This window comes from Schistocerca serialis, chromosome 1 (genome assembly GCF_023864345.2).
Source record: "Schistocerca serialis cubense isolate TAMUIC-IGC-003099 chromosome 1, iqSchSeri2.2, whole genome shotgun sequence".
Classification (NCBI taxonomy): Eukaryota; Metazoa; Arthropoda; class Insecta; order Orthoptera; family Acrididae; genus Schistocerca; species Schistocerca serialis.
In genome coordinates this window covers 895,042,464-895,058,461 of record NC_064638.1, presented here as the reverse complement: position 1 = coordinate 895,058,461, position 15,998 = coordinate 895,042,464, and the positions used below count along the sequence as shown (strand labels likewise).

Here is a 15,998-nt window from a genome sequence, read left to right as displayed (position 1 = left end):
CTGATGAAGGCTGTGGCTGGCAGCTTTGTGTAAGCGTCGTTTAGTTGTGCCTGTCTGCAACTTAACTTGTCCTCCGTATGGTAAGTAGCAATCTATCTTTTCTACATTATTGTTTTAATATGTCTTTATTACTAGCAGTTTCAGTATTGTATCATCTTCTCAGTACGAAAAAGATTAATACTACTTACATGTTATAACAATTTCTGACATGGATAACCAAATATTGCATATAACATCGTTACAATTAGTCATATGCAGAATGTTAGTAAGTGCTTTAAACAGAAAATGGTATGACCCATTACTACAGAAGGTTAGAAATATTACCTGCTGTTCTAAAGGGTCATGCCCTTTTCTGTGTTAAAGCGCTTATTGCTGTTCTGTGTTTGCCTGAATGTGAACATTTTGTACATAATATGTGGTTGTTGATGTCAGAAACTGTCATGACATGTGAGTAATATTAATATTTTTGATACTGAGAAGATGGTACAATATCAAAACTGGTTGTAAGAAAGGAGTTTAAATACAGCTCTGTGTCATGCATTTCAAAAAATGCATTACTACTATTGGATGTCACAAGCAAGAAAGGTCGTGCTACATTTTACCATTTCAGGTGGAATAAATTTGGATGTATAGTACAAGCAACAATATTACCTCATATGTATAGATATTTTATGTGTGCAGCCTGTTTTTTTCTGAAATCAGAGATTTCTTATTTGTGAAATAGGATATGGGGTAGATATCATGTTAATGACTAGCTATTCAGTATTGCACCTATAAAGCAAGAAACATAGCCTGCACATACATCTGAGACAATGTTTTATATAAGAAAATCACATCTGAGACAATGTTTTATATAAGAAAATCTGTTACAGATAGTCCAGTTGTTGCTGTGAGGTGATATTTGTTGTGATGTAAATAAATCTGTTGCTCCCGTGAAGTGATAATTTGGATGTAGATTCTCCATAAAAGATAATACAATAGAATGTGGTATTTTTTTCTGTTTTAGGAACTGTGCGAACTAAAAAGAGGATTGATTATGAAAAAGTAAAGCAACTGAATTTTACCGTTGTTGCTTATGATTCAGGAATACCACAAATGTCATCAACAGCAGATGTAGTGGTGAATGTCATCAATGTTAATGACATGGATCCCGTGTTCTCAAAGGTAACTGTACATAATTGTTTACTAAATCTTTTGAGGAGTTAATTTTACTTCCAGATTCTTCATCATGTATTTAAAAAAGTTGCTAAACATTTGAAATGAATCACATCTAAACTGAGTTTAGAAAAAAGCCCAAAATATGACTATATACCTGTACTGAGTGAAGAAACTTGAAGTAACCCATTATAAATCAATGAAAATCAATGAAGCACAGCACACAAAGAATTAAGCCAATACATTAAAAGAGTTTGCAACAAAATGGGAATAAAGAGAAATTGTTCGACAGTGAACTGTCATGGGTGGTAACATATGAGAAGTAGAGGAGCGGCCTATGCACTGTAGTGATATTTTAAATACAAGACCAAAAACAGCAATAAAGTTTCAAAAAAACTGTGGCACCACTGTAGATACATAGTAAGAATGTTTGAGATGCACTTCCACACTATAACTATGCCAGTAAGCATACTTAATTGATGTTAAAATGCAAGATTTTCCAAGAATGTCTGGGCAATTTTATTAATACACTACAGAAACAAATTTACAAACAACTGAGAATATTTCCAAATGCTGTGTGACACACATCATGACATAGCAGTTAGCAATTGTCTGGTGATGTGAGGATTGTTGGTTCAATTCAGGCTTCCTGCAACTTCTTGTGATTTGACATTTATGTTTTGTGTTAGGTTCTGGAAATAAGTTATTTATTTACTACATCTACACCTGCCTCCATACTCTACAAACCACTGTAAAGTGCATAGCAGTGGGTACATCCTATTGTACCAGCTATTAAGGCTTTTTCTCGTACCATTCAACTATGGAGCATGGGAAGAATGACTTTTTAAATGCCTCCATGATTAATCTGAGTGAGGTGGTGCTGTTGTTAGCACATTGGACTCTTACTCAGGTGAATGATGGTTCACACTCATGCCCAGCCATCTAGATGTAGGTTTTCCATGATTTCGTTAAATCAATCTGGGCAGATGCCAGGATGGTTCCTTTGAAAGGACACAGCTGACTTCCTTCCACATCCTTGATGCAATCCAAGCTTGCGCTCCATCTTTAATGACCTCAACATCTATAGGATATTAAACCCAATCTTCCTTTCTTCCTTCCTAATTAATCTAACCGTGTCGTCATGATCCCTATGGGAATGATATAATAAATTCCTAGAATCATCATATAAGAAATCCCTAGAATCATCGTTTAAAGTTGGGTCTTGAAACTACATAAGTAGGCTTTCTTGAGATAGTTAGTGTCTATCTTCAAGGGTCTGCCAGTTCAGTTCTTTCAACATCTCTGTGACACTCTTCCACAGGTCAAACAAACCTCTTACCTTTCATGCCACCTTTTTCTATATATCCTCAATATCCCCTGTTAGTCCTACTCTGCCAGTGGGGAAAAAGTGAAGTAATAAAAACTATTGATGCCCATCAGTGTGCTCCTGTCAGCATGCATAGTTTTCTCTATTAGCTGAAATAAATCTGTGAGATTAACAGCTCTCCATGTGCTTTATTATTTTATGAACATGTAAATTATATCCTGATGTCCTAGAGATTGTCCTGTAAAACAATCTGTGTGCACATAATAAGACAACAGAAAAAATTTCATAACTGTTTGTTATTTCCAACAGACTTCATACGAGGCAGAGGTGCTGGAGAATTCGCCTACTGGTACTCATGTCATCACAGTCACAGCAAAAGATGGTGATGAAGGTGTATTTGGAAGAGTGACATACAGTCTGGCTGGTGAACACAGTGCTGATTTCAAAGTGGGTCAGGAGACTGGTGAGATCACAGTGGCAAACCCTCAGTTGCTGGATCGTGAGACACTGCCCAGGGTTACAGTGCAGGTTATAGCCAGCGACAGTGCCCCACCAGATCAGAGGAGAACTGTTGCAGTTCCAGTGAGTGACATGAAAAATTATTTGCATTTCTATTTCTTCTTTATTATCCACTTACATCTTCCTGTGTCATGCTGGTCAATCAAGGGCCTCCATCATTGTCTGTATCACTGCCACTCCTCTCCTTCTTTAAATACATATTCTGATTTCCTTCCTCTCTTCTCCGTGGTTCCCTCATAGTATCTCCTATCTCTTTTTTGGTCCTCCTCATGGTGTCTTTCTAATCAACCTTTCAGAAAATAAACCACCCTCCCCCCAACTCTCTTCTTTCCTTCTCATCCCATACAATAAGTCTTCCCTGACCCGTGGTTCTGGGTGGCCTTCCTGAAATGTACCCCTTTTCTTATACCTCTCCAGTCCTTTTCCTTCACCTGTCTTCCTTCCCCTTCAACCCTTTTGCCTGAAGAAGGAGCCACTAGCTCCAAATGTATGTCTAAATAAACATCATTTATGTGTATGTTCTACCACTGCTTCTTGAGAAGATTTTTTTGTCTTTCCATTTAAATTATTTTGCCATCATTTGTGATTTTCATTTGTTTATTCTGAATTGGCCCATTAAGATGATGAAAGATTTTTCAACAATGTAGTCATGATTGTTTGATAAGCACAAATTTATAGATATAAAAGATGAAGTATGAGTTGTAACAATACCAGAGAAGGAAAGTTGCTACTCACCATATACCAGAGATGCTGAGTCGCGATAGGCACAATAAAAAGATTCACGCAGTCATAGCTTTCGGCCATTAAGGCATTTGTCAGCAATAGACACACATACACATATGCACACAGTTGCAGTTTGGACAGAGGGCAGGAGAGAAGGTGCAGAGGGGGGAGGGGGATAAGTAGTGGAAAGGAGAGAAATAAATTAAAAGACTGGGTGTGGCGGTGAAATGACGGCTGTGTAGTGCTGGAATGGGAACAGGGAGGGGGCTGGATGAGTGAGGACATTGACTAGTGAAGGTTGAGGCCAGGAGGGTTACAGGAACGTTGGATGTATTACAGGGAAAGTTCCCACCTGTGCAATTCCGAAAAGCTAGTGTTGGTGGGAAGGATCCATATGGCACAAGGAAGCAGTCATTGAGATTAGGGGTATCGTGTTCTCTTCTCCATGACCAACTATATCCTCACCCACAATTATTTCTCCTTTGAAGGCATTACCTACAAACAAATTCATGGTACAGCTATGGGCACCTGCATGGCTCCATCCTATGCTAACCTATTCACGGGCCATCTAGAGGAAACCTTCCTAAAAACCCTGAATCCTAAACCCTCACCTGGTTCAGATTCATTGATGACATCTTTGCTATCTGGATTGAAGGTGAGGACACCTTATTCACATTCCTCCAGAACCTCAACAACTTCTCCCCCATTTGCTTCACATGGTCCTACTCAACCCAACAAGCCACCTTCCTAGATGTTGACCTCCGCCTCAGAGATGGCTACATCAGTACCTCCGCCCATATCAAACCTACTAACCACCAGCAATACCTCCACTTCGACAGCTGCCACCCATTCCATACCAAGAAGTCCCTTCTGTACAGCCGAGCCACCCATGGTCATCACATCTGCAGTGACGAGTAGTCCTTCTCTAAATATACTGAGGGTCTCACTGAAGCCTTCACTGACTGTAATTATCCTCCCATCCTTGTACAAAAACAAATCTCCCATGCCTTATCTTTCCAGACTCCCACCACCTCCCAAAGTCCCACAGTCCAGCCACAGAGGAGCATTCCCCTCGTAACTTAGTACCATCCGGGACTGGAGCAACTGAATTACATTCTCCGCCAGGGTTTCGATTACCTCTCGCCATGCCCTGAAATGAGAAATGTCCTACCCACTATCCTTCCCACTCCTCCTACTGTGGTAGTCCGCCATCCACTGAACCTACATAATATACTCATCCATCCTTACACAACCCCTGCTCCCAATCCCTTACCTCATGGCTCATACCCCTCTAATAGACTAGATGCAAGACCTGCCCCATGCATCCTCCTACCACCACCTACTCCAGTCTGGTCACTAACATCACCTATCCCATCAGAGGCAGGGCTACCTGTGAAACCAGTCATGTGATTTACAAGCTAAGCTGCAACCACTGTGTTACATTCTATGTAGACATGACAAGCAACAAGCTGTCTGTCCACATAAACAGCCACCGACAAACTGTGGCTAAAAAACAAGTGGACCACCCTGTTGCTGAACATGCTGCCAAACATGATACCCCTTTTCTCAATGACTGCTTCACAGCCTGTGCCATATGGATCCTTCCCACCAACACCAGCTTTTCTGAATTGCACAGGTGGGAACTTTCCCTGCAATACATCCTACGTTCCCATAACCCTCCTGGCCTCAACCTTCGTCAGTCAATGTCCTCACCCATCCAGCCCCCTCCTTGTTCCCATTTCAGAACTAGACAGCCGTCATTTCACCACCACACCCAGTCTTTTAATTTATTTTTATTTTTATTTCTCTCCATTCCACTACTTACCCCCTCCCCTCTCCGCACCTTCTCTCCTGCCCTCTGTCCAAACTGCAACACTCCACTGTCCGCCACTCCCGCCATACTATCCCTCCCCCTCCCCACCCTGCCCCAGCCTCCTCCATATCCCCACCCAGTCGCCACTCCCATCATGCACTGGTGCTGCTGCTCACAGTGTAGTTTCAGCTCTCTGAGACTGCAGACATGTGTGCAAATTGCATTTGTGTGAGTGTGTGTGTGCATATGTGTATGTGTGTCTATTGCTGACAAATGCCTTAATGCCCGAAAGCTATGACTGTGTAAATCTTTTTATTGTGCCTGTCGTGACTCAGCATCTCTGGTATATGGTGACTAGCAACTTTCCTTCTCTGGTATTGTTACATTTCATCCCGGATTTTCCAAAGTATGAGTTGTATTTTAAAAAAGACTGAAATTCTGAAATAGGGCATCAACCAGCATAAGGAGAGTGCTGTGGCTACTAAGCATGCCTAGAAACAGGTTTCGACAACAAACTGTCATTATCTTCATTTCACTGCGACCATTAGTGCTTAGCTACAGCCACTGAATTGAGTATGTGCTCAAGCTGTTCCTTGAATTAGTGACAAAGTGAGAGTGAAAGAGCTCGAAGAACAATGTGCGTGTGTGTGTGTGTGTGTGTGTGTGTGTGTGTGTGTGTGTGTGTGTGTGAAGTTTTGCTGCAAACATGACAAAACTTCTACAGACACATTTTGATTGCTTAGTCAGGCATGCATCAAGAACTGGTAGCACATTTTAGGGATGTTGTGTGCAGTAAGAGACCTGAATTGTGGAAAAGCCGGACTTGAATGTTGCATCATGAGAACATGCTGATTCATGAATTACTTCTTGTACATAGCTATCTGGCAAAAGATCAGACTCTCATTGTGCTCCACCCACCCTATTCTTTGGACCTAGCCCCACCATACTTTTTTTGTTTCTCTGATGTAAAACGAAGTTGAAAGTAAATTTTTCCAAACCATAGATTCAAGATGATGCAACAAGAGACCTGTATGCTATCCCAGAAAGTGCACCCCAGAGGATTTCCAAACATGAAGAAATGTTGGGTATTGTTTATTACCAGTGGAAGGGACTACTTTGGGGGCAGTGCTTAATATGTTGTACAATCAGCAATAAAAATGTTTAAACAAAGTTTTTAACACACTTTTATGTACAACATTGTGTACACAATGCACATTACACACATTTTTCAAGATGTAGGAGAAACGTTGATGCTCTTAAAATACAGGGATAAGTCCATGCATGCATAAAGTATATACAATAAGTAGTAGACAAATACACAATTCACAACCTCACTTCACAAAAGCATTGTTTTGCACATGTACTAAGGAGACAGAAGTTATGGGATACTCATAATGTCATGTCGAACCTCCTTTTATCTAGTGTAGTGCAGCAGGTCAGCATGGCATGGACTCAATGAGACATTAGAAGTCTTGTAGAAATACTGAGCCAAGCTGACACCATAGGCATCTGTAATTGTCAAAGTGTTGTCAGTGCATGATTTTGTGCATGAACCGACCTCTTGATTATGTCCCACAAATGTTTGATGGGATTCATGTGAGATGACCTGGTTGGCCATATCATTCCTTCAAATTGTCTAGAATGTTCTTCAAGCCAGTTGTGAACAATTGTGGCATGGTGACATAGCCCATTGTCATCCATAATAATTCTCGTCACTGTTAGGGGACGTGAAGTCCATGAGTGGCAGAAAATGGTCTGCAAGTAGTCAAACATAACCATTTTCAGTCAATGATCGGTTCAGGTGGACCATAGGACCCAGTCCATTCCATGTAAATACAGCTCATACCATTATGGATAGTGCCTTGTTCACAACTTGGGTCCATGGCTTCATGGGTTCTGCACCACGCTTGAACCCTACCATTGGCTCTTACCAACTGAAGTTGTGACGTATCTGACCTGGACACGATTTTCCAGTCATCTAGGGTCCAATTGATCTGGTCACGAACCCAGAAGAGGAGCCACAGGTGATGTCGTGCATTAGCAAAGGCACTGGTGTTGGTGATCTGCAGCCATAGCTCATTAGTGCCAAATTTTGCTGCACTGTCCTAATGGATATGTTCATCATCCCACACTGATTTCTGCAGTTATTTCACACAGCATTGCTTGTCTGTTAGCACTGACAACTCTATGCAAACACCGCTGCTCACAGTCGTTAAGTAAAGGCCCTCAGCCACTGCTTTGTTCATTGTGGGAGGTAATGCCTGAAATTTGGCGTACTCTTGACACTGGAAATGGAAATGAGCGTTTGGCGTCATTGGCCGGGAGGCCCCTCGCGGGGCAGGTCCGGCCGCCATATCGCAGGTCTTATTACATTCGGTGCCACATTGGGCGACTTGCACGCCGGATGGGGATGAAATGATGATGAACACAACACAACACCCAGTCCCTGAGCGGAGAAAATCTCCGACCCAGCCGGGAATCGAACCCGGGCCCAGAGGACGGCAATCCGTCACGCTGACCACTCAGCTACTGGGGCGGACACTCTTGACACTGAGGACCTCAGAATATGGAATTCCCTAACAATTTCCAAAATGGAATGTCCCATGCATCTAGCTCCAACTACCATTCCATGTTCAAAGCTATTAATTCCTGTCATGTGCCCGTAATCATGTTGGAAACCTTTTCACATGAGCCACCTGAGTACAAATGACAGCTCCGTAAATCCACTGCCCTTGTATACATTGTATACATAATACTACTGCCATCTGTATATGTGCATATCGCTATCCCATGACGTGACACCTCAGTGTACTACACACAGACTGAAGCGGCGCACTGGTAGTCACACTTTTAACATTTTTTATCTAACAGGAAACAATGGGTCTATATTTGCTTGCAATGAATGGTATGTTAAGGACATCAAAATTAAAATAATTGACACTATCCATCTTAGATGATACTATACTTTCATTTACAATAAAACTTTATATGAACTTGTGCTCTGCTTGACTTAAATTGTTATGTGCTGCATACTAACTGTTATTTTAAATATACATTTCTGATTCCTCTTTAAATGTGTTGATTTGACATAACGCATTTGTCTCCTTAAATGTTCACTGCACACTTTTATTCTGCATTAGAGTCAGTAGTTCAGTTATCGTCAGTTTCATCTGTGAATGAGTTTAGCCCTTGTACTTGGTTGGACCAGTAAACAACAATGAAAAAAAAAAGAAATTAAAAAAGAAATAAATATTTAAGAGGATAAATATTTAAAGTTAAAATATTGTGATAATCTCAGACGTTTGATAACAGTGATGGTTAACCCATTCAGTAAGTCACACACATTGAAATGGATAGTGACCAGTTTTAGACAAACATTAGCAGAATTTCTTGAATGAAGAAATTTGTATAGCATTTCATGTTGCTATGGTGAAAGTGTGTTGTGATTGGACTAATAGCATCATTATCAGTGACTGTGGAAGTACTGTGGAGCACCATGCGCCATTGTTCTGGCAGATTTCTGTAATATTGGATGTAAAAAAAGTGTTGAAAAAATAGGTAAAATTATAAAAAGGCAGAAAGAATTACCAGTATCAAGATACAGAATTCTTAATATTGCCAATATAAACACGTAGAACAGAGAATAACAATCCTAGACTTCACAGCTGTATAGGAGGGTTGCCTTGAAGGTAATGCACTGCATTTTTTTTTCTCAGTCGAAAACAATGCTATGAATGGGAAATGTTACGTATGGATTGTTTGAAGTCTCCTGAGTGAGCACACCAAGTTTCTGTCTCTTGTGTCAGATAGCATAGATGCAGGACAGTTTCAAAATGGCATCTGAAGGTGATGTATGTTACAAGCAATGTACTGTCATTGAATTTCTCACTGCAGAGAAAGAAACTGGAGAATATTCACAATTGCTTGTGCAAAGCCTATGGAGCATCTGCTGTCAACACAAGTACAGTTAGTCACTGGGCACGGAGGGTGAGGTCATCAGAAGGTAGTTCAGCAGAGCTCCACAATTTGCAGCAGTTTGGGGGAACATCAATGGCTGTCATACCTGACATGTTGCAGCGAGCTGACGTGGCCATTCACGAAAACAGACGCATTATGACTTGGCCATTCGTGTCATTCATGGAAGACATTTTGAGGATGATGAGTCAATGACTCACTCAGTGAAGCATGGCTCCACCATGAGGACAAGGACTGGTTCTGACAGGGCATACATGCCCTTGTTTTGTGCTGGTGGAATGACACAGAATTGGATGGACATTACTTGGAATAATAGGGTGTGTAGAGAAAACACCATTCTTTCATGTGTGTAATGTTCAGTAAAGAAATATTGAAGGAAAAAATGCAGTGCATTACTTCCTGGGCAATCCTCATATTCCTTCTTTATGGAGAAAGAAAGATTTGTTGGAGGCAGGACATATCACTCAGACCCTAAGTTGTGGAGATCCTACCTGCTGTGAGAACAAAAGAAAGCAAATATCAATGAAAATGTGTCAGAGAAAGAGCAGGATGTCAGAGACAGTATATACTAGGATGGTTTAAGGCTCAATCAACAAAAGCAGCCACTTGGAGTACCAGGCTGAGACAGGCATCATAGGCTAGTGCAAAATTTGTACACAGAATGTATCATAATTAATAGTGAAAATAATCAGTTCCATGCTTTTTTCCTTAAGATATTACCGACAGTGCAAAGAACTGCAAGTAATGTATGAAAGATGGGTAGAGAGGTGGGACTCAAATGATATGTCAGTTGTGTGGGAAAATGTTCTCAAAAGGAAAGAAAAATTAAAAGAAGAAAAGAAATGTAAAGTGGAAAGATAATGCAATCAAAGAAGAGGAAGAAAGAAAAAAGAGAGAGACAAGATGACAATTTAAGAAAGTAATATCACCTTGTATCACTCACAGATCTTATGACATTCCCAGGCCATTATCCCTCTTGAAAGGTTTCTACCAGACCAGTCATTCCCACCATAAAACATGCACCATGCATCCACACACTATGGCTCCACTTCTAGCAGTTTTCTTTGTTGTAGAGTTGGCATATATTCACTGCATCACTTTTTATCTAATAATGACCACTACTAAACTGGCTTAAAGCATGAATGAACAAAATGTCCATCTTGCTGATATCCATTGGCCAGTTGCTAAGCATGATGTACGGTATGACTCAAGAGACCTTATTTCCCCTTAACTGTGGAAATTGGAACCAACCTACCACAATTTTTTTAATTTTTCATTCACTCTCTCTCTTTTTCCCTTTTATTTCTGTTCAGTAAGTACATTAGTATTTCCACTTTCCGTTTTTCTTCTCCCTTTAATCTATTTTTACTTTTAGATATGTTCCTTATAATATTCAAGCAGGTGCAGTGCTTATCAATGTTCTGTCTTTGACTTTGATGCCTTTTGTCTCTTCTCACCCTCACAATAAGTTGATCATTCAGAACCTCAGGGCTGAGTAAACACGCGCACAATAAAATGTTTCTTTGTGAACTAAATATACTATTGTCATCAGCAATAGGTAAACTATACCGTGAATAATTAACTTCAATGAAATGCTGCATGAATAAGAAGTGGGCAATTTTGTATATACATGGCATGGATAATGGGTATACTGGAACAAAAAAAAAAAGATTCAGTATATCCACTATGGATGATGAACTGCAGCTGTAATTTAAATTTGTTATTTATTTGGGTATAAACACCCTAGTTGAAAAACTCCAAAGGAAATTTAAGCAACCACCATCACTATTACAAGCTAAAAAAGAAATCCTAAAATTAACCAGTCTTCTGTTCTTTGCCAAAGTATCTTATAACTTTGCAAATCTTTTCCAACCATATAACATAAAAATGACCTTCCTAACAAAAAAGAAACTACAAAATAAAATGTTCACAGTAATTACTCTGCTGAAGATTGGCATCAAAAGTCTGGCACATGTTCCTGTAATTGCTTCTATATGGGACAAATAGGGAGAAACTACAAATTTCTACAAGAATGTATGGATTCAGTAAAACTAAAAAATATAAATAACTCCATCTTTTCATCACATATTGCTCCTTATGACTAAAAAATATAAATAACTCCAGCCTTGCATCACATATTGCTCCTCGTGAACACTCTTTTAGTAATATCAGTGACAATCTTCTTTGCTGTTTGTTGCTGACAAAGGGTTGCAGAGGGATCTCCTTGAACACTTACAGATTTACACTCACAAGTCAGAATTGCATAAAAAATCCTTAACATACAAGCTAAATCAATGTAGAACCATTTCTTCCATAATATGTAAGATATCCTGACATCAAAACGCCAAAAAAGAGAATAGTGAGACATACTCATTGTCCTGCATAAACTATATTCTCTTGGATGCAGAACAACTATGACATTCTCTAACTCAGACACTCTTTAAGTACATAGCAAGCTATCACTGTATTTATCTTTTGTATAATCCACATTACACATACACTGCCAATATAAGAACTCTGCTGCAGCTAGCACAATTCAGTTAAATTTATTACCTGTACTTGTAAATATTTTTTCTGTAATACAATTCATCTCAGACCAAAGATCACAATGCAGCAAAGTGTGATGTCTATCATATTCATGTTCTTTGTAATTACATCCTGTGATTACCCTTTGTGAATAGTGTCAAACTGAGTGCAGATAAGCACTGTGTTTATTTGTGTGTATTGCCTGAGACTGTACATTTGGGAACAGATTTGCTATGAATATCATTATGTAGTGCACTATAAGTACCCAAAACATAACTTTACCATTCCATAAACATTTCGTTACTGACAACTAAATTTCCATCATTTTTACCAGCACCATCTCAACAGTGTCTAGCTATACTTGGTCCATGATATAATGATCCTCTAACTCCCCCATCTGATGATGAGCCTGCAGTAGATCAAAAACTAATTAATAGTACAATAAACCATGTCAAAAATCCAAAAAAGTAAATGGTGGCATATTTATATCGAAATAAATCGCAAAAAAATTATTTATTTAAGGTGTGAACTGTGGCAAATTGAGCTATCCAACTTGCTATCAGGTCAATACATTTAAAATCACCCAGGAAATGTTGCTCAACATTTTTGATTTTCCTTATTTTTTTATTGTAGGCAGACATCCACAAAGCACTGTTTGAAAAACTTTTATAAGTCATAGTTTTTTTCTGGCACCCATTTTTAAAATGGTGGTTGGACAAATTTTAATGGAAAACATGGTTTGAGGAAAGTTTAATTGCCAAGTTATTTTAAAAGATATCGGAATAATTAAAAAGCCAGTGTGTTCAGCATGAAATTAAGTTCAGGCATACTTTAAAAAAAAAAAAAAAAAAAAAACTGTCAGTCAAACTCTCTCTGTAAAGACTCAGAAAACATTTATCAATAGTTACTTTTTAAAGCCATAAATTTTTATGAAGGAAGCGAGACTCACTAATAATATGTTATTTCTGTGTTGAGTACTAACATAAGCACCTGAAGTATAAGTTTTAGTCCTGAGATGCACTTTTCAGATATGATCGAAAACCTTTCAATGTCACTTTTCACAGGTCTATATCTAAAAAGAGGCTGCATAAAAAAAGTGAAAATTTTATAGAATGTTCTATATACTCATAGGAATATCTCATAAAAAAATTGACTGAGACTCACCTACATTGAGACTAATAGGACAGTGAATTTCAGTAAAAACGCAACCTTTCTACACACTTATTCAAAGCCAAATTAGCAAACAAAGGCTTGAAATTGGTTGAATGATGTTTTAATCATTGCATACAATAAATGATCAAATATTCCTAGTTTCAAATAACAACAGGCATTGATAACAATAGGTAGGAGTTCTAATTCTTAAACTTAACTTACCAATACATTTGTTGTACTACACTTGCATACAGTATACACACAATAATGTTTCTCTATATGTTTAGATTGAAGCTTTAGTTGTAACTACTTGCCAGGTGGAATTTTCATTAGAGAATTATACAAACATGATATTTTATTGCATAGTTTATCAGTTATATTGTGTGTTCTACTAGATACTATTATGAGTTCCAGTGGAGTCACTTTTTGTACTATTTTCTTTGCAGGCATCAAAGCAGTATATTTTTTGGAAAGTTGAAAGAAAGATTTTTATCCAGAAGGGTGAAAGAAATGCACCAAAACATCACTGTTACCTTCACTTTTGTCTTCAATTATTCCAAGCCACCACTTCTCCATACAAACGACAAAGGCATTATTTGTCAAAGATGATATGTTTGTAGAAAGTATTGAATTTTGATAATTATCAAAGTTTGTGCCTTTGGAAATAACAATACACCTTATTTGATTACCACTAATGGGGAAATATCTGTGATAGCTTCTTTTTCCTTTAACTGGTAAACAACATTCAAATCTCTCAGTCAGTTTTGTTTTGATTTGTTCAATTTCAGGTAAAGAAACAAATATATATTTATCTTGAGTAATATGCTGTTGACAATATTTGAGCATATTTTTGGAGTCAGGATCCATTCTGTGTAAAGTCTTTGAAGGGAAGTTTTTGTAATGTCTTGTTTTGTTGTTCCACCTATCCCATTAGAAGAATTCTCTCCATGTGATGAAGCACACTACTAGTAAACCAAAATCATTTTTGTGTTGTCAAACATGAGTGAAGTTTCTCATATTTTTTGTACTGGCTGCTTGCACCATTGCTATATTTAATGACCATTTTGACATTACATCCATTTCAACATTACATATGATATCCATAATTTCCCTAATGAGGTGCTGCTGAAATGTGTACACTGTCATGGTATGGTGTACGAAGTGTCCACTATTACACATATAGATTTGCAACATATTTTGTTTTCTCTTTTAAAGTAGATGCCAAATGGATGCAGTGTCGCTTGTGTATTAGTCCAGTTCATCCTGTAATGTTAAAGGTATAGTTTTCTGCAAAATCACCGATCACCAAACAGTAGGTTTCTTTCAGGTTTTCTTTCATTTTCTTGAAATAATGGGCTTGAGCTTTTGAGATAAAGTTATGGGAATTGAAAAGTACCAGGTTATCAACAACTGAATATAAAAATACAGCACTGGGTATTACCTCTGTAATGAGCTCTATTGGTTTGTACCCATTGTTTTAAAATTATTTCATCAGGCAAGATGTCCTGTTCCTTTTTTAAGGCATCAAGCAGAGTATCTAGTCCAGGACATTCTGCACAAAGGTCAACCATACATTTTTCAGTATTAATGTCACGTACTCTGGAAGCCATCATGTCTTTAAAGTTTGCATTAAGCTTTCCTCCTCCTATCATAAGCTTTGTCTTTTGATTATGCTTGCAGACACATACACTGTGAGTTCCTGATGAATCTGGAAGAAGACGCCAGTTTGATCCTAGAACACTAAACACAGATTGGACAGTGTTGTGCCCTGGGTATTTCTGTTTGTAGAGTCTATCTAGCTCATTCAGTGAGAGAAGAATTAACCTTTCCTGCTTCTGCAAACTAACTGTTAAAAACAGTTGAAACACGCACCTTTTTACCAGGTCATAAATGACTATTTTCATCATCCTCACAAAAATCTTTAACACAATTAATAACAACTTCATGTATTTTTTGACACCTTCCCTTTTTGAAAAATGTGGTAAGATACCTTGATCCTTTACTGGCTGCCTAGTTAACTTCACCATGTATTCATATGAACCAAATTTCTCAGTTACCTTTTTCTTTGACCATGATCTTGGCAAGAGGCTACGTTTTAGATATTGACCTGTGGAAATTGACACTGAAAGGTTTTCAGCCATTTCTGAAAAGCTCTAGAAAAAACAGGAGTGCATCTCAGGACTAAAACTTATACCCCAGGTACTTATGTAAGCTCTCAACACAGAAATAACATATTATTGTGAGTCTCTCTTCCTTCATAAAAATTTATAGCTTTAAAAATTAATGATTGATTTATGTTTTCTGAGTCTACAGAAAGAGTTTGGCTGACACTCTTGTATGATAAAATTTTTTTTAAAAAAATGTATGCCTGAACTTCATTTCATGCTGAACACACTGGCTTTTTAATTATTCTGATATCTTTTAAAATAACTTGGCAATTAAACTTTCCTCAAACCCCGTTTTTCTATGAAGATTTGTGCAACAGCCATTTTAAAAATAGCTGCCAGAAAAAAACTATGGCTTTTAAAAAATTTTCAAACAGTGTTTTGTGACCATCTACCTTCAGGAAACCAATGATAAAAAAATCAGGAAGATAAAAAATGACAGGCAAAAAATTTTATTTATTTTGAGTGATTTGAAATGGATTGATCCTATGCCTCAAATGACAATTGTGTTCTGGAGGAGTTTAAGGACAACCAAAATTTCATAACATTTCTTAGAACCTCAGAACAACATTAATGGAATCACTGTAATCCGCATTTGGTCTATAGAACCTATGCTACATCGTGCAGCTGCCAGTTATAGTTG

General features: G+C 38.2%; 1 protein-coding gene across 2 annotated transcripts in view; it reads left to right on the top strand.

Annotated features, from left to right (window-relative positions):
- Nucleotides 1–15,998, top strand: part of LOC126411634 (cadherin-87A) — a 709,414-nt gene that overhangs the window by 617,136 nt on the left and 76,280 nt on the right. For both annotated transcript variants that reach the window (XM_050081378.1, XM_050081379.1), the window contains 2 exons: nucleotides 1,007–1,164; nucleotides 2,792–3,064. In XM_050081378.1, the coding sequence (XP_049937335.1) occupies nucleotides 1,007–1,164; nucleotides 2,792–3,064 (431 nt within the window). The remainder of the gene's footprint in view (nucleotides 1–1,006; nucleotides 1,165–2,791; nucleotides 3,065–15,998) is intronic.